The following is a 23,856-nucleotide window of genomic DNA, read 5'->3' as shown; positions in this document are numbered from 1 at the left end:
GCAGAGAGAGAGGGGGGGAGGCAGGCCCCCCTCCAAGCAGAGAGCCCGATATGGGGCTTCATCCCAGGACCCTGAGATCATGACTTGAGCCGAAGGCAGAGACTTAACCCACTGAGCCACCCAGGCGCCCCAGAGTGTTTCTTTTTGCTTTCTCTCTCTCTCTTTGGGCCAATATCCCCACACACTTATATACTTTATTAGTGGGTACAAAGACCATGTTTTGGTTTCATTGTTTCTCTTGTCTTGGGTCTCCAGAATGCAGAGCCTGCTGTAGTATATAACTGAGTGAATACTGTGTCAGCGGCACAAATCCCATGGCAGCAATAATGAGAGGTAAAAGGAAGAAGGACAGATTTCCCACTGTTAGTTTAAGAAATACATGATTTTCAAGAATAGCTGCATTGTCAACTTTGATTAGTCTGCCGGGAATAGTGTACTTAAAAATCAGTCATCCACCTGTACCCCTGGGGATAAAAATATATGTTTATAAAAAATAAAAAAATTATAAAAAAAAATCAGTCATCCAATTCTGCATTTGCAGAGGGGCTAGACAGCCAAGTTGAAAATGACCATACATATAACATCATCATTACACTTTTTGCCTAGATTCCTTCTCCACTCTCCTAATAGGTCCCATGTTCCCAGAATGCACACGTTCATTCAGCTGTAAAAATTTTATAACCAATTCCTATCAGAAGAAATATCATCATGGCATACCTGAGTGGCTCAGTCGGTTAAGTGGCGGACTCTTGATTTTGACTCAGGTCATGATCTCAGGGTCAAGAGAGATGGAGCCTAGAATTGGGCTCTGCCCTCAAAGAGGAGTCTGCTTGTCACTCTCCCTGCCCCTCCTACTGTTCTCATGCTCTCATTCTTTCTCTCAAATAAATAAATAAAAATCTTTAAAAAAAAAAAAAGAACAAATATCATTATAAAACAATATCTCTGGGGAAAAAACAACTTTTCATGCCTTATGCCTGCCCATGTATCTAATATTTTATTTAGGCAAAGCATTTTATTAATTTTTTGAAATGTAATTTAACCCTAAGACGATTTATAGTAAGGTTTCTCTCTTTTCCTTGAATGTTATTTTTTGGGGGGTTGGCTAGCTTTTTCTGTGACTCCATTTATTTCCTCACTTAACTCTTAACACTTTTAAAGTTGGGTCTCATATTCTTAGAAATATTTCTGTTGAGGGGTTTTTGAGGGGCTCAATCATTAAGCATCTCCCTTTGGCTCTGGTCATGATCCCTGGGTCTTGGGGTCCAGCAGGGAACATTGGGTTCCCTGCACAGCAGGGAGTCTGTTTCTCCCCTCTCCCTTTGCTGCCATTCTCACCACTTGTGTTCGTTCTCTCTGTGAGAGTGAGTATAAATAAAAGTGAGAGTAAATAAAATAAAAAAAGAAAGAGATTTCTGTTGGAAAATAGCAGGAGAGGAATAAATCAGTATTGTGCTTGCATTTATTTTTTTGTTCAAATTTTCTACAACTTTGACTTTACAATTAAAATCCTCGTGTACTTTACTTCTTTATCTAAAAATATCTCTTCACCTTGTATTTGCACAGTTCCTTTGTTATATTAATTTTCTTGGTTTATGAAACAACCTGTATATATTTGATGCTGAAACCTTTGTCTGGTACATTTCTATTCTGTTTGTCCAATCTCCATTAAAGTTTAGTGTAAAAAAAAAAATAGTTTGTTTAAGGTATGTTGACTTCTCTAAGTTTTTCACATGGGCATTCCTGAGCTTTGTAACCCTGTGCTTTGACATTGTGTCTTTGATCTTATGGCATGAAAGAATTTTGCAAAGAACTATTATATTTTAATACAGCCTATGAAAAGTATCAATATTTGCATTTGATCTCATTTTAAAAATTCATGTTCTTTTGTTTAAATATCAAAGTGATCATGTTAGTTTTCATTTCCCTGCCAAATATACAAGCGGTCTTTCCTGGGCCCCTGTGGACATTCATCTAGTTATTAATATTAATTCCCTTTTTTACCTCTACCCCTACTAAAGTTGTACAGTAATCTTGTTGTTTTCACCTGGCATATGTTGTGGATAGGAGGAGAGATAGCTGTGCCCTCAAATTCTACATCTATGTGATATTAACACAGAAGATCCTTGTGACCTCTGAAGGAGAAATTCACTGTGTTCTCATGTTACATTACTGAATGTCTTAACTGAATTTAGATCTGAGTTTAAATGCAGTGAAGAGGGAGTTTTGTATGATATGGACTTCCAGTTTTCCAGTGCAGGGCTACTCTGTAAAACAAAAAACAAAACTAGACTTAGAAAGTGTATTTCATTTACCTCTCTAGCCTAGTTTAGATACGGGCACAGAATCAAACATAAACAGAACTATGAAGTTATAAAACGGCAGAATGACTTTTCTTTTACTGCGCATCATTTGCTTACACCCAGGTGCCTGGATTTTATTAGCTTTCAGCCAGTAAGGGTAATATTTGGATGATAACACCTCCTCATTGTTACTTCATGTCACTTTGTAACCGACTGCACATCTCAGTTATCAGCACTCAAAGCTGACCAAAAACCCTTTGATTACATATTCCTAATAAATTCTTCATTATATTCCCTAAGATAGTTCTTTCCCACCTTCTTATCTTTTCTTGGGAGCTCTGGTGATTCTACCTCCTGCACTCTCAGCCAATGACCTTGCTACATCATAGAAAAAACCAGATGCAACCAACAAGAATTTCCTTATTTCTCTCTACCAGTGCACCAGCCTGTTCACCTCTACTTATATGCCCTACCTTCCCTCTGTGTCTTTATTCCCATTTAAAGGCGAGTAACACACAATTAACTGCTCTTTGTGGGACCTCTGTCCCCATCATAAAACTATCTTCCCTTGATGTATAACTTGCACCTCTTTTCTTTGATCTATTTATGGCACAACTTCTTGAAAGAGGGCCTATCTCCATTTCCTCCTTCCCATTCTTGCCAGAGCCTACTTCTCTTTGTTTGCATCAGCCCCATGACTCATGGCAAATATTTTGCCAGGTCCAATGTCCTTGTCTCCCTTACGCTCTCAGCAGTACTTATGCCATAGACAAATCCTTCTTCTGGATACTTTCTTCTCTCACCACCATGATGATCCTCCTGACCGTCTCTGCTACCTCTTGGGTTCCTCCTTACTTCTCTTTGCTGGCCCCTCCTCTTCTTACAGGTCTCTGAACATTAGCTATATTCCAGCCTTCTTCTGTCTTCTCGCTAGCTGCTGCCATCTAACGCTGTGCTATAGAAACCATCTCTCAATCACTCATTCATACCTCTAGTCTAAACCAGACTCTCTGAAGATACACTACAACTTGATGCCTCTCTGTGTTTAGAAAGCACAGTGATAAGAATGTCTTCCAGTAAACTTGACATTTTGGGGCCTAAGTTCTTATCTAGAATCTCCTCAAAATACAACATTGTGGTATCATGAGACCATTAAAAGGGAATAAAACTTCTGTTCTACTTACTAATTTGTCTGGCTTTATATAGTAGTTTGGAAAGAAAAATCATCTGAACATTGTCACCTTATGAATGATACAGATTAGTAGGCTGTGAGTCACCCAGAAATTTAAAAAAAATAGTAAAATTGCCAGAAAGTCAAATTTAATAATTCCCACTGAAAACCCCCTTTTAGGGAATTTCCAATTATTTCAGTTGATATCATGATATTTTAAATACTGTTATTTCAAATTCACTCTTCACTTATGTATATAAATGTGTATATGTGTATATGTCTGTCTATTTATTTGATTTGTATATTTTATACCATTCTGTAGATGGGGTGAAAAAGAAGTATTAATTCCTTTTAACTCCATACCTCAAGTACTAAATGAATTACATTTGTTATTGCTAAAGCTACTGTTTTAAATTTTTGTATATTTTTAAAGCAAATTTTATTTATTCATTTGAGAGAGAGTGAATAAGAGACAGAGAAAGAGAATATATTAACCAGGGGAGGGGTGGAGTTAGAGGAAGAAGCAGACTCCCCTCAGGGCAGGGAGCCCAATGTGGCACTCCATCTGAGGACTCCGAGATCATGACCTGATCTGAAGGCAGATACTTAACTGACTGAGCCACTCTGAGACCCAGTTTTTTATATTCTTAATGAATCTGTGTATTAATTTATTTTCTTTGGACTCACAAGATACCTGCCATTTTTAGTACCCTTAGGTGTCTTTTTGTCCTATTTTTAGCTATGTAAGCAATTTACATATCTTAAACAGGCAATGTATATACCTATATTTCTGAACCCATGAATGAATGATAATTAAATAAATAAGAGTTAAAATGGGTGCAGAGGTGATGTTTCAGACTTAGCAACATCAAGCTATCTGGTGACTGGTGGATTACCCACACTCAAAGTCAGTTTGAATGAGGCAGTTGACAATTCATGTATTTTTCAGGAATGTCTACCACTTAGTGAGCACAACTAAAAGATCTGAACATGTGAATAGTATCCTGCTTCCTTAATTCTCTAACTATAGCAGCAGATAAGACATGCCTATTGTACTATGTGTTCCTAACAAGACAAGGGGAAGGAAACCACCAAGAGGGAAGACAGTGTATCTGCAGGGCTCACATTTAGATTCCAGTTAATGAGGCTCCAGAAAGTTCTTGCAAGAGTGATGCAATCTGAGAAGAGTTTTGTGTCAATAGAGACTCCCTCTGTTTCTCCTTTATCCTTTTATTACCTCTGGGTTTTTTTGTTTTGTTTTGTTTTTTTGTTTTTTTGTTTTATTTTTTTTGGATTCCAGTAAAGATCAAGTGACTGATGGTACAGTAACCAACAAGAGAACAAAAAAGGGGAACCTGGCTTCTCTTTGTTGCACCTGATGCCCAGTTCTCTAGTACTGAATCCAGTTTTGCTCCAAGAATTTGAGAATTTGAGGGGAGAATTCAGTTCTTCTCTTTCCCCCTTTCTTCAGTGGTCTGTTGATCATAACTTTCTTTGTTTTTCTGTCCTCATGAGGCTTTGTAGCATGTTTTCCATTCATGACATCTGTCCCAAGACTTCTTTTCCTCCAAACATGTCCTTTCTGTCCTACAGAGTGGCTCTTCTATTCTGTATTCTACTCTTGTTTTATCACCAAGATGTGTTGTCTTAGGCAAGTCATCACCCCCACTGAGGGCTTCACATTTCTCTCTGTAAAAGGAAACAGTTTGGTTACAAAATTTTTTTAAGGTCCATGTTAGCTCTGACATTCTCTTCTGAATCTAATCTTTCACATGAAAGATTTCAAGTCTTGATTGACATAGATGTAGGTATTATTCCAGATGTCCACAGGAATCAGACTTACCTGCCACTGTCCTTCACCCCTAAACTCCACTGATTAAGTCATTTACCACTGCAGTTGTTGGAGCAGAACAAAGCACTGAACCAGTGTGTTATTAGAGCCAACAGAGAAAGTGCTATTGAGATGCTCTAGAGTCTTGAATTTGTAGGGGAGGCTTATGAGAGCCATAAAGGACTGCTGGAGTGTTGGAAAGTTGAGAAAATGTGTTGAGTTTTGCGACTGTCACTTTAGCTCCCTGGGTTTAGGTTTTTTCATTTGTACCAAGAATTAAAGGATTAGATCAGAAGTTCTCAACCTCAACAGCACATGAGGAAAGTTTACAACAATATAGATTACCCGGGGTCCTGTAAGATCAATTAAATCATTTCTCCTGGTCAGGGGCAGGGTGGCTGGAGATGATGTCTATATTTTTTAAAGTGTTCCAGGTGATTCCAATGTGTATCTAGACTTGTGAATCACTGGAGTAGATACTCTCTAATATTCATTTTAGCTCTGACTTTTTGTGTGTGTCAAAGGAGGAGGTCAGCAAACATTTTCTATAAAGGGTTGGATAGTTACTATTTTCAGCTTTCAGAGCTATATGGTCTCTATGGTAACTCCTCAACTCAACCTTTGTAGGGCAAAACTAATATAAACAGTTGGATATAGCTGGATTTGACCATTGGTCCATAGATCTCTGGTCTATGGAATAGAATTTACTTGGGAATTGATGGACCACCAGCAAATCATTTTTGCCTTTTATATTAACTAATATATCTGTAATAGGATATAAAAGGATGATGCTTAGTAATAGTACTTTGGGGAAGCCAAAATATTTCAAAATTAAGATGTTTAGAGAAAATCTCATTAAAATTGTATAATATCATATTTTTCTTTGTTTTTCTGTCCTTGAAAAAATATTTTGATATGATACTTTAGACCCCTCTTCCTGAGATTTTCTTTGAAATATTTGTAATGGATACCACATGTACTCAATTTTATTCATTAAGTACTTGCTGATGGCCTGTCATTGCTTTTAAAAAATAGTAATACCAGACAGAGTGTAAGTTCAAGTGTGAGTAGTAGATTCAATAAGTGATATGGTATTTTTCAAATTAAAATTTAAGAGTTTTTCCTGCCTATTGGCACATTTAGTATAACCATGATTACTGACATTGTTAATTACCGAAAATAGACACCAACATATTTGATACCTCTGTGTTTCTTAGGTTATTCCTTTTGTCATTAGCTGTGATGGACTTTCTTTCTCTTATTTAAAGAACACCATTTCTATTACTTCTTGCAGTCAGAAAAGGTAATATTGATTTGCCATGTGATTTACCACAGGTTTGCAGTAAAGTTTGTGTAGCTAGCAGGGTATAATAATTTACAAAGACTTAGAGTGTATAGTGCACTATAAGTAGCTTACTTATGCTGTTAATAATTTATAACAATGCAGTCCTTGACTGACTTTTTAATGCTCTAGGAGCCTAAGTGATAGACACAGAAGGATAGACTAAAGTTTCAGGAATATGTTTTAGGCAGAGAAAATATTTACATGATAACCATTATCTCATAAGTCTATGTGCATGGCCTAAAGATTATGCTAATGACTATAATGTGGCTTTGGGTCACAGGTTGTATTAGTGAGTCCTGAAAAACATTTCGTTTGGACCTAGCAGGAAGGATCTACGATGTAAAACCTCCCTTTTGTATACTTCATTGTTCGAAAATATAATGTGTGAAGTTCTTCACCTTGTATCAGTTTTGCCAATGATTCTCCTCACATTTATTTCTTGTGATTCTCCTATAAAAACCAGTTGTGAAATCTCTGTAAGTGTTGCCCACTAGACGTCGGGCTTAGGAAATATATTTTTATTATCATAACTTCTGGTGTTAAGCATATAGTTTTGATGTCCATGCATAATTTTAATGCCCTGTTTTCTACACAACCCAAAGGATAAAAGGAAATAGAGCAAATATTTTTGTGGAGGAGGGGAGTCTGGCTTTCTGACTTATTCTAGAAAAGGTTTTTTTTTTTTTTTTTTAAAGATTTTATTTATTTATTTGACAGAGAGAGATTACAAGTAGGCAGAGAGAGGCAGGCAGAGAGAGAGAGATAGAAAAGGTTTTTAAGAATTTTCTTCACTAAGTGTGTAAACCTGGTGATTCACAGACCTGTACCCCTGGGGATAAAAATATATGTTTATAAAAAATGAAAAATTAAAAAAAAAAGAATTTTCTTCACTGACCATCAACAGAGAGGGAAAAGGAAAGTCAGGAATCCCCCCCCCCCCCCCCACTGAACACATCACTTATAAAATAAGGTTGTCATAAGGCTGTGGAGCTTTCTTTTCATTAACCATCACATTGCCTAAAGACTTTGTTCTTCTGATGCTTAGATTAGAAACTTGAGAAGTTAATATAAAGATAATAAGATTCGGTGTTAAAGATTGATTTGGGAGAAGTTTTGGAGCATAATAAATTTAAATAACAAAACCAGAGATTAATTAACTAGTTAATTATTATTATTATTATTATTATTATTAGCAAAACCAGAAATTTAAAGCAGCCATTTCTCAAGTAAAAAATCCCACCTCATTTTGGCTAAACTTTAATTTTATAGAAGTCTGTATAGATGACCTCAGGTTTTCCTCTTCACATGAAGAACATGTTGAGCATCTCAGCGTCTGAGTCTCATTTTGCCTTCATCGTTAGTTTCTGAAAATCTAAGACAAATGCTCTCACCTAAGCTGGTAATGGCTAACTTTGAGACTTTTCCTGTCAGAGGGCCAGGCAGAGCTGTTCCTCATTCCTCCTCGGGAACACCCTTCACTGTCCAGGAAGAGGCAGCTTGTCCACAGTCTACAGTCACTCTGAGAATTACCAAATCTGAATTTCCGTCCAGTGGCACAGTGGTTTTTACATATCACCTGACAGTGTTAATAGATATTCTAAATTAGAAAAAGGATTAAGTTAAAATAAAAAGCTCAACTGAAAACAACTAGATGAGACTAAAAATAGTTTGGTATGCTGCCATTTCCTTCAAATCCAAATAGCAATGTCTATTTTCAGACTGAGAAGCTGAGAGGTACAATGGCTGCCTCCATTGCCTGCTGAGGGACTCAGCACTGTCATTCACCCTGCCCAGATATTGCTTTCTGCAGATGAGGTAGAACAATGGGGTCACTCATCCTTAACAAAGATTTATTAAGGGACTGCTTGGTGCTAAGCCCTAGATGGGGAGGATACAATAAGGAATGCTTTGAATCCGGTGACTGTAATAGGCAGTGTGGCCTCAACCAGAAGCCTGTGGAGGATCAGCTTCAGATCCTCTCTCTTGCATGGACACCTCCTGAGGCCCCATACTTAATTATAAATGCGTAATTTTGAGGCTTTCACATAAGAAGAAACCCTTCAATTATTTAAGCTTTAGTTTCCACCAAACTAGGGTCCATCCCTGGTCAGCCATGAAACTTTGGCTATGAAATCAAGTGTGTAAGATGTATGACTCTCCTTTTGCTGTAGTTGAATTTATTTTCTGATTGAATACATGTGCTGCGGAGTATAAGAAGCAATCTCAGCATGTTCAGAAATTCTGCTGGAAGTGAATCTAAATTCTGAATGGAGTTTACAGAATGCCAAAGCACTGGGGGAGGGAGCATCTGGCCCTAGGTTTCCCCTTGTCTGTGCTGTCTCTGAGGCACTGACTTTGCTCTTTGACCTAGAGGTGTATAGTCCATGGAGACTGCATCTTTGTTTTTCTGATCCTGATTATGAGCCTTACTTTGATGAGTTCTCTCTCAACTTCTCCCATGACCAAGGCATGGAAGACCCCGAGGGACCAAAGGATTGGAATTTGGTTTTCATCTAGCACCACTCTGGAAATAAAGGGAAGTCTAAAGCTGTCTGGATCTAGACATGCCAAGCACCCATGTCCACTCTACTGCTTCCATGCTATTCCACAAACTGGAAGTTTCTCTAAGGCATGCTTCATTCCTGGGCTTCACCTTGATATTAAGGCATAGACCTCCTGTGTCCAAAAATTCCCCAAATCTACTCAAGGATAGAACTAGAGTTTGGTTGCAAGTCAGGACTCCTTTTTAAAGGAATTGGTACCTAAGTCCTCTTGTTGCCCCATTCATGAGTCAGATTGTGGGGTGAAGAGAAGAGCTGTTTCTCATCCATCATAAATTCGTCTATGGCTACTGTTTTTGCATAAACACTGCTTTGAGTCTTTCAAGCTTTGATTTTTGAAACTTAATAGCCAATATTCAGGTGGCTCAAAATTTTCAAACTATCCATCACTGGTTCCAAAAGCCAATTTTTGAAACTTGAAGGACCAAAATTCATTTTTTCTACTCTGGTTCTGTTGTGGCTTCTTCTTTAAAAAGCAGTGGAAGTAGAATGTGCCAGTTAGAGAACCTGTGAGGGACAAGGAATTAGTAACTTATAATATTATCTGGCCACATCATCTATTCAGTAACAGCATTTCAGTGGTTGCAAAACTTGCCATAATGCAGGTGTCTGCACTAGCCACCTTTCTGTCTCATCAGAAAATGTCCTAACCCACTGAACTGAACAGGTGTCTGCTTACATGCTATGGATCAGTGCCCATTGTTAAGACGAACTTGTTCTTGGTCAGGGATATTTGACTAAGCTGTGGGTAACTAGAACAGTCTGTCTTGAGGTCACTTTAAGCAACTAGACTATATGGAAGATGATGAGTTGAAAATTTCATTTCGTAAATTTTTTTAAAAATATTTTTTTTTTTATTTGAGAGATTGAGATAGAGATAGAGAACTTGAGAAGAGGGAGGATCAGAGGGAGAAGCAGACTCCCTGCCAAGCAGGGAGCCTGATGCGGAATTTGATCCCAAGACTCCAGGATCACGACCTGAGCCAAAGGCAGTCACTTAACCAACTGAGCCACCTAAGTGCCCAATTTTCTAAATTTGATAGGTACATTCCATTTACTAATTTGACATTATAAGTTCTAGGTTCACCCTCAGTGGTAAGCCTCACTAATGGAGTACATAATTTGCTATACTCTTTACAACTCCTTATGCCAAAAAAAAAAAAAAAAAAATTGTATACATTTCAGTGCTGCCAAAATAATGGTTTTAAATGTCATTTTCTAATAGTACTACATAAAATTTTGGGTAGTTTAGATAGCAATATTTAAGTGTTTTGCTTACTGTTTGGAAGTATTAAAATATAAAGTTTTTTAAATATGGTGTCTCTTCTGATGTGCTAAAGCATTTAACAAAGACTAGTTTAGAATTCTTCACAACATTGACATGCAGAAATGTCAACAGACTTACTTTATTTCATAAAATTAAGCTTCATTTTGCATTTCTTTCAATCATTTCAAGAGTGTAATATTATTCTTATGCAGGATAAATATAATAAAATATTTTAAATGCATTTTTTTTTTAGATTATATTTATTTATTTGACAGAGAGAAGGAGAGAGAGAGCACTGGCAGGGAGGAGTGGCAGGCAGAGGGACAGTGAGAAACAGGCTCCCCACTGGGCAAGGAGCCCAATGAGGGCTTAATGGGCTTAATCCGTGGGGTCATGGCCAGAGCTGAAGGCAGACACTTTAATTGACTGAGCCACCCAGGGTTCAACCCAAGAGGGTTGAATTCTTGACCAAGGAAAGCCAGAATCAGTAATTACTTTAAAGACAAAAAAAAAAAAAAAAAAAAAAAAAAGCAGTGAATTTCCTTCCAGTAAGCTAGTAATTCCTGGGCAGGGCTGAGCCATCAAGGATTATATCTATTAAAAATAGGAATTGAGTGAATTCAAAGTCTTCAACTCTTTCTTATTGTTCATTTACTGATTCATATATTTGTAATCATTCACATATTCATTTGTTTATTCTTTTATGGATTTTTCAAATATTTATTAAGGTACCTATTATTTGTAAGTCTACTTTAAAAACTATATTCAAAATTTCAATAAATCATAACTAGCCAAAGGAACATGTTCTTGTTAAAGAATTTAAGCACCTTTGAGAAATAGTTGAGCTCTTTTATTTCTATAGACATTCAAGATATACTTTGTTAATGTTACATGAATAGATTTATAGAGCAACCATGTATTTAATTTCAAATACAACTTTTATATGCAGTGACATTTTACAGTGTCAGCAATGGAAATTGATCTGTAAGTAGTTTATATAAAAAATGTAATTATTTAACCACAGATACAGGACAATGACTTAAATTTGTTTAAAGATTCTCGTGAAATCATTCAAAATCTACTAAGCATCACTTGCCACCCAGCTGACATACAGAATTATAGACCGTTTCTCAGGCAGTTTGAGAGAAAGGGGAGAATCTTCAGTAGTGGTTTTGAGGCATGGGGCGTTTTATTATAATATACCACTTGTACAACAGTGTGCAGTGTTGCTCATAGTTGAAGAAAAAATTTCCCCCTGACATCATCTATCCCTTTGAGTATAATTTGGCCATTTATGTGTGGCTTGCATAACTGAATTAAATGATCACAAAAATAAACAGGTCTATACAGAGCCCATTTATATAAATCTTAGTTAATTCTCTTTGGTTAAGCTTTTAATTATATCCAACTATTTCCTGTTAGTTCATTGAAAAACCTCCTGATAAATAACCAGGTGACGATGAGCAGCGTCACGTCTTACATGTTATTTTTTAAGGAATCATCACACTAATTATGACATTGCCTACAGTTATTAAACAAACAAACATAAAATGCTGTTATTTCATTTCAGATGCGATCTGTAAGCAGAGTCTTCAAGTTTATTGACATGCCAGCAGAAGAAAGTAAACCACCCACCAAGTCATTCAAACCATCCAAGGATGTCCAGCTCTCAAAAGTTTTGATTACTGAGAATCATCATGTGAGAGAAGATGACATCTGGCCCTCAGGGGGCCAAATGACTGTCAAAGACCTCACAGCAAAGTATATAGATGGTGGGAATGCCATATTAGAGAACATTTCCTTCTCAATAAGTCCTGGCCAGAGGGTGAGATTTAAATATTCCTTGCTTTATTTGATCGGTGCTTAGTAAGTAAATCTCAGGAGCCTCAAGCTATGTGTTGGTAAAATCCATGGGTAACCTTATTATTGTAGACTAAGGCCAATACTGAATATACATATTTCAAGTTATTAATTATGAAGCCATTATTTTTTCATATGCTATTTAGTTTGCCAAGGCCAGAAATTATATAGTTGGTTCATTTTAAATGTGGTTCTACTTGTAGAATATCTAATCGATTGCTAGCTTATTAACTAAAAGAAGCTGTTGAAGAAGTCAAAATTATCACATGTTCTAAATTTTGCATCTTGAAACTGTTTTCCATTTCAGGTAAGAGAAATATTTTGTTGTTGATGCTATCTAATTTCTTCATGAATTTTACCTAATTGACACTCTCAAAAAAGTGGTTACTTTTCTTCTTAGTTTTGTTCAGTTTGTTTATTTGGAATTTTAATCAAGGTAGGGATTATTTAGATTTTTTTCCCAGTAATTTACCAAGCAAGAGCTATTTACAAAGCAACAATTTTATTGTTTAATAAGCAAAAATAACCATGTATTATTTTGAAGAAGTCCTCATAGATCTCATCCCTGGGCTGAGTACATGGATGGTATTCAGATATACCAATTCTAGAACTAATTCTTGGAGAAAGGGGCAGTTATTCTCATATTTCATGTTCTAGAAATGTGGTGTTGTATTTTATATTTTAAATTATTTCAAATTATAGTTTATATTTCAAATCTCTTATTTTGGGCTGCTCCATAAATCTAGATAGGATTATTATATTCTTTTGATTATTTTTAAAAATTGAGATAGAATACAATAGAGCCACTTTTTATGAAAACTGAATTTTAAAACTTTCTCTCTTCATGGTTTAATTTCAAATAGAGATTTTTTTACCATTGAAATAATGGTCAGTAAGCTTCATTAGGCCACCATCACTGTCACCAACACAGATTATTATCACTTACTTTGATCCATTGGTTTAGGGATATTTCATAATTTGATGCACTGGAAAAAATTCTATTAATGAAAATATAGGGTGAGGAAGAATGTTTCTGTATACCATGCTAAATGGCTTGAAATGGTACAGCAGAAATTCTGGCTCTTCTTTTTAATATTATTGTTAGGATAAATAAATTCACATACTACTAAAATTACCTCTTTATTATATTTTTGCTCATCAAGAATGGGATTTTTTTCCTTTTTTTTGAGAGAAAATAGTTTTTTTTAAGGGTTTATTTTTATGCCAGTTATTTAACATACAGTGTTATATTAGTTTCAGGTGTGTAATATAGTGATGCAACAGTTCCACACAACACCTGGTGTTCACAAGTGCCCTCCTTAATCTCCATCACCTGTTTAACCCATCCCCCAGCCCACCTCTTCTCCGGTAACCATCACTTTGTTCTCTATAATTAAGAGTCTGTTTCTTAATTTCTCTCTCTCTCTCTCTCTTTTTTCCTCTTTGCTCATATCTTTTGTTTCTTAAATTCCATGTATGAGTGAAATAATATGGTATTTGTCTTTCTATGACTTACTTTGTTTAGTGTAATACTCTCTAGCTCCATCTATGTCATTGAAAATAATAAGATTTCATTCTTTTTCATGGTTAAAAAAATATTCCATTCCATTGCACTACTGGGTATTTACCCTAAAGATACAAATGTAGTGTTCCAAAGGGGCATGTGCACCCCAGTGGTTATAGAAGCAATGTCCACAGCAGCCAAACTATGGAAAGAGACTAGGTATCTATCAACAGACGAATGGATAAAGAAGATGTGGTATGTATACACACACACACATACACACACACAATGGAATATTATGCAGCCATCAAAAAACCTGAAATCTGGGGCGCCAGGGTGGCTCAGTGGGTTAAAGCCTCTGCCTTCAGCTCAAGTCATGATCCCAGGGTCCTGGGATTGAGCCCCGCATCGGGCTCTCTGCTCAGAGAGAGCCTCTCTCTCTCTCTCTACCTGCTTCTGCCTCTCTCTCTACCTGCCTCTCAGCCTACTTGTGATCTCTGTCAAATAAATAAATAAAATCTTTAAAAAAAAAAACCTGAAATCTTGCTGTTTGCAATGATGTGGTTGGAACTAGAGGGTATTATGCTAAGTGAAATAAGTCAATCAGGGAAAAACAATTATCATATGATCTCAATGATATGAGGAACTGGAGAAATAAGACAGAGGATCATAGGGAAAGGGAGGGAAAAATGAAACAAGATGAAACCAGAGAGGGAGACAAACCATAAGAGACTCTTAATCTCAGGAAACAAATTGAGGGTTGTTAGAGGGGAGAGGGTGGGAGGGATGAGGTGGCTGGGTGATGGATATTGGGGAGGGTATGTGCTATGGTGAGTGCTTTTAATTGTGTAAGACTTGATTAGTCACAAACCTGTACCCCTGAAACAAATAATACATTATATATTAATAAAAAATAAAAAATATTCCATTACATGGATAGATAGATAGATTACATCATCTTACCCATTCATCAATCAGTGGACACTTGGTCTGCTTAGATAGATAGATAGATAGATAGATAGATAACATCTTCTTACCCATTCATCAATCACTTGGACACTTGGCTATTATAGATACTGCTGCTGTAAATATTAAGCATACATGTATCCCTTTGAATTAGTGCATTTGTGTTCTTTGGGTAAACACCTGGTAATGTGATTGCCAGGTTGTAGAGTAGTTCTATTTTTTAACTTTTTGAGGAATCTCCGTACTGTGTTCCACAGTGGCTCTATCAGTTGACATTCCCACCAACAGTGAGAAACAGTGCATTATCTGTATTTCTGTGGTGTTGGTTGTTTTTTCTCTCCTCTCATTTGTGATTTTAGAGAGAAAACAGTTTTAAATCAGGATAAATGGCAAGATTGGATTTAGATTAAATTTATCCCTTATACTAGAATGAGGTTGTTTGCATTGTTCAAATCATGCTTTAGAACTATGTAAAATTAGTTATTTGCCTTTGTTCCTCCCTTGCATTGAGAAAACAATGAATTAAGTATTCTCTTTTGCTTTGCACATAAGTGAATGCCACAGGAAGCTGAGAATGTCCTTGAGACCACCATGATAGATTCCAAAAGTGATGTCAAGTTACAAACAATAGCAGCAAATAGGTTGATGTACCCCTGGGGATAAAAATATATGTTTATAAAAAATAAAAAATTAAAAAAAAAAAAAAAAAAAAAGCCCTGGTAAATTATTTCCTTTCCCTCCTCCTGACACCCTCCTAACCCATTGTGCTGGTGATGCTCAGTTGCCCACTAAATTAAATTCAACCAAGTCCTAATGGAGTGACAGAATTTGCAGAGTCCTCATTTCTATAGATAGTTTCCTTGATGTAAAAGTAATAATGAGAGCTACTGTAAAATGAGGAAGAAGCAGTATGCTTAGGCACTTCACGTTCTCTGAACCTTTATATAGAAAATAGGCCATGTGTGTTCAGTAACTGTTCTTTGCAAGGAATGGTAGGTTCTTTTGGAGGAATTGAAGATTACTTACATAAGGCTACAGATCTTGCCATCCAAATAGGGAAACTAAAGTTTATCAAGTGCTTATCATCTCCTAGACACTGTTTAAAGACATTTATTTGCTACCAAATTTGATCTTGTTTTAATTCCAAAGGTAGGCATTATTACCCCTTTTGTACAGTGTAAGAAACTGAATTTCACTTGAGTGAGTGAGTTAGCAGGGATCTTAAACCCAGATCTATCTGACTTTAAAGTTCTTCTTCACCGCTTCCCTTAAAAGTAAAAAAAGAAGGCGCCAAAGGAGAGAGGGAGAAAGAGAGAGAAAAGAGGTATCTGTCCCAGAGGATGGCCATCTAAGAGGGGAAATGCAAGATCCAGTAAGAACTGAGGCAGGCCACTGTGAAGTTAGCAAAGCTTAAATTTCAGAGAAGTTTATTTGCCTGAGCCCCTTCAAGGCCCTGTACTTAATTTTTTATTTATAATTTTGAAAATCTTTATTCTTGGAAAGAATTCCTCTTCCATATTGTATAAGCTTCAGATTCCAAAAGCTTTGTTATCTCCTTGAATAAAAAATATATAGGTAAAATTCTAAGGTAAGGAGGAAGTAATTAGTATCAGTTGGCTATTCATGGAGTTGAATATTCATGGAGTTGGGCTATTCATGGAAAGTTTTCTATAGGAAGTGGCATTTAGAGGGAGACTTTGAGACTTGAACTGTGTATTTGAACAGGCAAAGGTGAGTGGGAAAGGGTGCTATAGGCAGAAGGAATAATACAAGCCATGGGGCACATGCAGAAAACAGTGACTGGTTTGAGCACATTGGGAGAGTCATAAAGGATAAAATAGAAGACAAGATTGAAGCAAGATGATGGAAATTATGAATCTTGAGAGTTGAAGTAATAAAGGAAGTTGAAGACTTTAAAAATCCTACCCAGTTTAGCTACTAAGTGGTTTTTGGTCATCTTCAAGAGAGCAGTGGTTCTCAGAATGTTGTTCTCTAGACGGGATCACCTACATCACTGGAGAATGTGTGGGAAATGTAAATTCTTGAGTCCCACTCAACTCTACTGCACAAAAACTCTAGGTGTAAGGCCAGTGATCTGTATCACTGATACATGCTCTTCCAAGAATGAGATCATCATTAGGTGTAGAGAAATGAGGGTACAAGTCCAACTGCAAAGGGTTAGGGAATGGGTGAATACTGAAATGAGGAGTTATATAGAACACCAACGTTGGTGGTGGGAAAGAAATAGCAAGAACTCCTGCCTAAGAGAATGGCTACATTGAGGGATTTTGCCTTTATACTATAGAGATTTTGTGTTTTGTTGTTGTTGTTGTTGTTTTATTTTTTATTTTATTTTATTTTATTTTGAGACAGAAAGAAAGCAGATAACTGGAGTTAAAGATAAGGATGAGTAAAGAGTTGGGAAGCTGAAGGAATTCATATTATACAGCCTTGATCTTTTAAGTCAATTATAAGTCAAAGTTATGGGCATCGAATAGTGTCAGTCCTGTAACTTTTTTCTCCTTCAGTAATGTGTTGTAATGTGTTGGTTGTATTCAGGGTCTTTTGCATCCCCATATAAATTTTGGAATCAGTTTGTCAGCCCACAAAATAACTTGCTGAGATTTTGACTGGGATTGCATTGAATCTATTGATCAAGTAGGGAGGAACTGATATCTTGATAATACTGAATCTTCCTTTTCATGCGCATGGACCATCTCTCCATTTACTTAATTTTTCTGATTTCATTCATCAGAGTTTTGTGGTTTTCCTCATCTAGACCTTGTATATATTTTCTTATATTTATATCCAAGTATTTTGTTTTGGGAATGCTAATGTAAATGATAATGTATTTTTATTTTTTATTTTATTATTATTTTTTAAAGATTTTATTTATTTATTTGACAAACAGAGAGCACAAGTAGGCAGAAAGGCAGGCAGAGAGAGAGAAGGAAGCAGGCTTCCTGCTGAGCAGAGAGCCTGATGTGGGGCTCCATTCATCCCAGGATCCTGGGATCATGACTGAGCCGAAGGCAGAGGCTTTAACCCACTGAGCCACCCAGGTGCCTGATAATGTGTTTTTAATTTCAAACTCCTCTTGTTCATTACTGATGTTTAGGAAAGCAATTGGCTTTTCTATATTAACTCTGTATCCTATAACGTTGCTATACATAATCACTTATTAGTTACAGGAGTTTTGTTCGGGATTCTAGATTTCCTGTATATCTAATAATATCATCTGTGAACAAAGACAGTTTTATTTCTTTCTTCCCAATCTGGAGGCTTTTTATTCCTTTTCTGGTCTTAATGCATTAACAAATTTCCAATATAATATGGAAAATGAATTATGGGAAAGGACATACTTGTCTTGTTTCTGACCTTAGCAGGAAGTCTTTGAGTTTCTCAACATACAACGTTTACTATAGGGTTATTATAGATGTCTTTAACAAGGTAAGGAAATTTCCCTCTGTTCCTAGTTTGCTGAGAGTTTTTATCAGGAATCTGCACTGGATCTTGTCAAATGAATTCTGTATCTGTTTTTACAATCATGTGTTTTTTTTCTTAGTTTAGCCCACTGATAGAATGGATTATATTAACTCTCTTATAAATTTTGAACGAACTTTGTGTATCTGGAAATAATCTGACTTGGTTATGGTATATATAATCTCTTTATTCATTGTTGTATTTGATTTGCCAATATTTTGTTGAAGATTTTTGATTCTATGCTCATGAGAAACTTGGTCTCTAATGACTTTGCCTGGTTTTGGTATTCTGTTAATGTTGTCTTCAAAGAATAGTTAGGAAGTATTCCCTCTGCTTCTATCTCCTGGAAGAAGTAGAGGATTGGTAGAATTTCTACTTTAAATATTTGATAGAATTCACCAGCAAATCTGTCTGGACCAGGAAATTTCTGAATTGGAAGGTTGTTAATTATTGATACAGTTTCTTTAAAGGATATATGTCTACTTTAGATCATCCATTTCTTCTTGGATGATCTTTGGAAGATTGTATCTTTTGAGGAATTGGTTCATTTCATCTAGATTATCAAATTGGTGGGCATATAGTTATTTATGGTCTTCCTTTATTATTCTCTTACAATGAGATATGTAGTGATGTCCCCTCTTACAATTCTAATATTAGTTATTTGTGTCACCTCTCATTTTCTTAGCCTGGCTAGAAGCTTTTTATTTTATGGATCTTTTCTAAGAATCAGCCTTCAATGATTTTCTCCACTGATTTCCTATTTTCAATTATGCACTAATTTTTATTATTTCTCTTCTGTGTCCTTTCCATTTAGTTTACTCTTTTTCTAGTTTCCTATGGTAGAAACTTAGACTATTAATTTTAGATATGTTTTCTTTTCTAATATATGCATTTAATACTATAAATTTCCCTCTGTGCCACTTTCTCTGCATGCCACAGGATGGTTAGTGTGAGCAGGAGTTGGGTATTTTCATTTCCTATATCAGTTGGGTTCTAATAAAAACCCCAGTAGGTTATGGTCTTATAAAATAATTTTTCTTGAGGGAGGCCTTGTGAAGAGCAGAATTCTTTAATGCTCTGGAATATTGCAAAATTGTTGCCTTCTCCCTCCTCCTGCTGGATGCACCAAGGGATTTTTCTGTTTTTCACTTTGGGGCTACTGGAGGTAATACTTACAAAAGTCTGGGGATCCCTCTGCAAATGGCCTCCCCCGGACTGTTTTCCTCTCAGACTTGTCCACACTGAGCCTCCAGAATTTGTCAGTTACAGTTTAGGATTTTTTTTTACCCTGATTCTGTTTTCTGCAGGGGTTTCTGATCATGGTTTCTTCTCTAGTAATTTGTGATTCTCTATATCTGTCTATCTGTCTCTTCATTTATAGTGGTTGTGGTTCTGGATCTTCACTTTTTAACGATGTTAGAAGACTTTTGATTTTCAGTTTGCTCAACTTTTTACTTGTTAGAGCAGAGTAATAATATTCAAGTTCCTCATATTTTGGACTAGAACCCAGAAATCCTGTTTTTCATCTTTTCATCTCTTTGCATAGCACATTGCCTAGCTTACTATATGTTAAATAAGAATGAGTGAATAACTTATACCTACTTCTAGGCCATAGGGTTGTTTAGTGTAGGAATTGATTGTCAAAATATTATTCTGAGCAGCTTTCTTAAGATTGTTATTTCTACTGTCTCACCCTTGGAACCTATAACAGCATCTATAACAAAATGCCCCAAACATACTTCTTGCATGCTAAATTAAGAGGAAGACTCAACTTCAGTGTTTTTATTTTTTTAATAATTTCATTATTTTGATTATCCAAAATCCTGCAAGATCAGCTGTGATCTAATTCATTTGAAAAAAAAATTAAAAAGGATGCAAGGGGACATTTCTTGTTTGATTTTTTTAATGGATTTCATATTCTAGGCTAGATGGTATGCCTGAGTCCATCTGGGCTGCTGTAACAAGATATCATAGATCAGGGTAGGCTTATAAACAACAGAAATTTATTTCTCACAATTCTGGAGTCTGGGAAGTCGGAGATCATGGTGCCAGCAGATTCATTGTCTGGTAAGAACCCACTTCCTCATAGATGTTTGTCTTGTCATTGTATCTTCACATAGTGAAAGAGGTGAGGGAGCTTTCTGGAGTTTCTTTATAAGGGCCATAATGTCATTCATGAGGGTTCCACCCTTATGACCTCTTCACCTCCCAAAGGCCAACATATGAATTTGGGGAAGACACAAATATTCAACTCCTAACATAGTGAAAGATTTTAAAAATCTATATTTTATGCAGAATGGTTATTCAGTCTTTATATGAAAACAGCTTGTCCGTAACAATTATTTTAGGGAAGTGGTATCTCATTATCTTCTTTGCTCTTAATTTAGGCCTTTACTTCTTAGAATCTGTATTTTAAATTTTATTTTCAGTGCATGAGAAATAGAGCAAGATTTTCACAACTTTTACTTTTTTTTTTTTTTAAAGATTTTATTTATTTATTTGACAGAGAGAAATCACAAGTAGATGGAGAGGCAGGCAGAGAGAGAGAGAGAGGGAAGCAGGCTCCCCGCTGAGCAGGGAGCCCGATGTGGGACTCGATCTCAGGACTCTGAGATCATGACCTGAGCCGAAGGCAGCGGCTTAACCCACTGAGCCACCCAGGCGCCCACAACTTTTACTTTTTAAAAAACCTGTTTTTTCTTTGTAATTTCAAATAGCTGTTTTCTTAAAAGCTTTTGATTTTTTTGGTCTGAATTTTAATATCCACATTACCTTTCCCCAACAGAAGATCTCTTCATTTTTTTTTTCCTCTCAAAGTGCAGACTGGGATTCTAATTTAGAGCCATGTCTTTCATGATAAATGTGAACTTATCAAAATGCCTTAGGTGATAAGTTGTGTCTATCACAGTCCTGGACAGTCCTCTGATTAAATAGATATTTAATAGTATCTCAAGGTTTATTTTTTTGGGTGAGTTTACCTGCCTTCTTTATTTGTAGTCTCTTCAAAATCAAGGGTTCAGATCATAGCAGCATATACACTTACATGTCTGTTTGATTTGTTAAATACACATAGCATCCTATCTTGATAAAAATTGTTATTTAGTAGCTAGATCTTATTCAGTAATTTATCTTGGAGTTATGAGGAGCATATTCTCAAGAACTTATTAGAATTATGATTCATTGGGGCACCTGGGTTCTGGGATCGAGCCCCACATTGGGCTCTCTGCTCTGCAGGGAGCCTGTTTCCTCCTTTCTCTCCCTCTCTCTCCCTCTCTCTCTCTCTCTCTCCCCACTTCTCTGCCTACTTGTGATCTCTGTCTGTCAAATGAATAAAATCTTTTAAAAAATTATGATTCATTAATAATAAATATATAAAGGTAAAGCTATTATCACTGGAGATCTAAATTTCATTTTATTTGGTATCTTGATTTCTGGAGACCATAGAAGATGAAAAATAATTATAGTAGGTTTTAGTCTGTTGCAATACTAAAATCATGAATCAAGTGCTCTGAAAAGAATGTACTGAGACTGTTATTTTTTAATTTTAAAGATTTTATTTACTTATTTGACAGGCAGAGATCACAATCAGGCAGAGAGAGAGGAGGGGAGACAGGCTTCCCGCTGAGCAGAGAGCCCGACGCGGGGCTCGATCTCAGGACCCTGGGATCATGACCCAAGCTGAAGGCAAAGGCTTTAACCCACTGAACCACCAGGCACCCCTATACTGAGACTGTTCTATTCATGGTACAATGCAATTACAGCCAGCACCAAATTCAACACTGTTTAGCTGTCCACATAATATTTTGATTTATCTTGATCCAAAATTCTCAGAAAGGAAGTTCACTGAAGTTACTAGAAATCACTGACTTGGAATTAGGATATACCTTAAAAGCCCATTTGTGGGAAGTACTCTGGCCTTATCCAACAGATCACTGAGAAGCCTGGAAAAACAAATCCCGGAAAAGAATCATGTGCCAATTATATAAACAAGAAGACTTTGTTAGGTATGAACAAGTAAGATTCCTTGCTGTTAAAAATTGTCAGACACAATGCAATATCAGCAGTTTAATAATATAGAAGAACCAGAGAATAGCTACAAAACTTTAAAGCTAAACAAAAGATTTACAAATTGCCTCTCAATTCAGTCTTATACCAACATAAAAACTGAGTTCTCTAAAACATTCTATATTTGCTTCTTGAAAGGGAACCTGGTCATTTATCCTAATTATTAGAACCCTGGCTAATGATATAGAGGTCTGGACCTCAGGGTACTTTTTGTAAAAAATTTGTGACATGACTTTATTATTTTTTATCTATTTTAAAAAGTTTTTGTTTAAATTCCAGTTAGTTAGCATACAGTGTGGTATTAGTTTCAGGTGCACATACAGTGATTCTGTACTTTCGCACAATACCCAGTGCTCATCACAAGTGCCCTCCTTAATCCCATCACCTTAATTTTATCCATTTTCCATCCACCACCCCCTACCTGTCCTCTGGTAACCATCAGTTTGTTCTTTATAGTTAAGAGTCTATTTCTTGGTTTGCCCCTCTCTCTTTTTTTCCGCCTTTGCTCATTTGTTTTGTTTCTTAAACTCCACATATGAATGAAAGCATGTGCTATTTATGCTTGTCTGACTAACTTATTTCACTTAGCATATTACAGTCTAGCTCCAGGGGCACCTGAATGGCTCAGGCAGTTAAGATTCTGATGCTGGTTTTGGCTCAGGTCATGATCTCAGGATTGTGAGATCAAGCCCTGTATTGGGCTCCACACTCAGTGAGATTCTCTCTCTTACCCTTTCCCTCTGCTCCTCCCCTACTCGTGCTCTCTCTTTCTCTCTCTCTCAAAAAAAAAAAAAAAGAGAGAGAGAGAGAGAGAGAAAATTAAATACTTTCTAGCTCCATTCATGTTGATGAAAACAGCAAGGTTTCTTTTTTATGGCTGTGTAGTAGTCCACTGTATGTACACCACATCTTTATCAGTTCATCAGTCAATGGACACTTAGGCTGTTTCCATAATTTGGCTACTGTAGATAATGCTGCTGTAACATTGGGGTGCATGTATCCCTTTGAATTAGTATTTTTGTATTCTTGATAAATACCTAGTAGTGCAATTGCTAGATTATAGGGTAGTTCTATTTTTAACTTTTTGAGAAACCACCATACTGTTTTCCAGGGTGCCTGCACCAGTTTGCATCCCCAGTTTTAGTATATGCGCTGTAAAAGCGAGCTCCCAGCTTTCACAACCACCAACAGTGCAGGTGGTTTCTTTTTTCTCCACATCCTTGCCAATACCCTTTGTTTTTTGTGTTGTTGATTTTAGCCACTCTGACAGGTGTGAGGTGACATATCATTGTAGTTTTGATTTGTATTTTACTGCTGATCAATGATATTGAGCATCTTTTCATGTGTCTGTTGGCCATCTGAATGTCTTCTTTGGAGAAATGTCTATTCTTGCCTTCTGCCCATTTTTTAATTGATTATTCATTTGGGGGTATTGAGTTTTATAAGTTCTTTATAGATTTTAGATACTCTTTATCAGATACATCCTTTACAAATATCTTC

General features: G+C 36.3%; 1 protein-coding gene across 1 annotated transcript in view; it reads left to right on the top strand.

Annotated features, from left to right (window-relative positions):
• The window catches only part of CFTR (CF transmembrane conductance regulator), a 168,373-nt gene that overhangs the window by 119,866 nt on the left and 24,651 nt on the right, over positions 1-23,856 (top strand). Inside the window, exon 22 of the mRNA XM_059396522.1 lies at positions 12,049-12,303. Coding sequence (XP_059252505.1) covers positions 12,049-12,303 — 255 coding nt within the window. The remainder of the gene's footprint in view (positions 1-12,048; positions 12,304-23,856) is intronic.

Source organism: Mustela nigripes, chromosome 4 (assembly GCF_022355385.1).
Source record: "Mustela nigripes isolate SB6536 chromosome 4, MUSNIG.SB6536, whole genome shotgun sequence".
In the NCBI taxonomy this organism is placed as follows: Eukaryota; Metazoa; Chordata; class Mammalia; order Carnivora; family Mustelidae; genus Mustela; species Mustela nigripes.
This window is presented reverse-complemented; position numbering and strand designations above follow the sequence as displayed.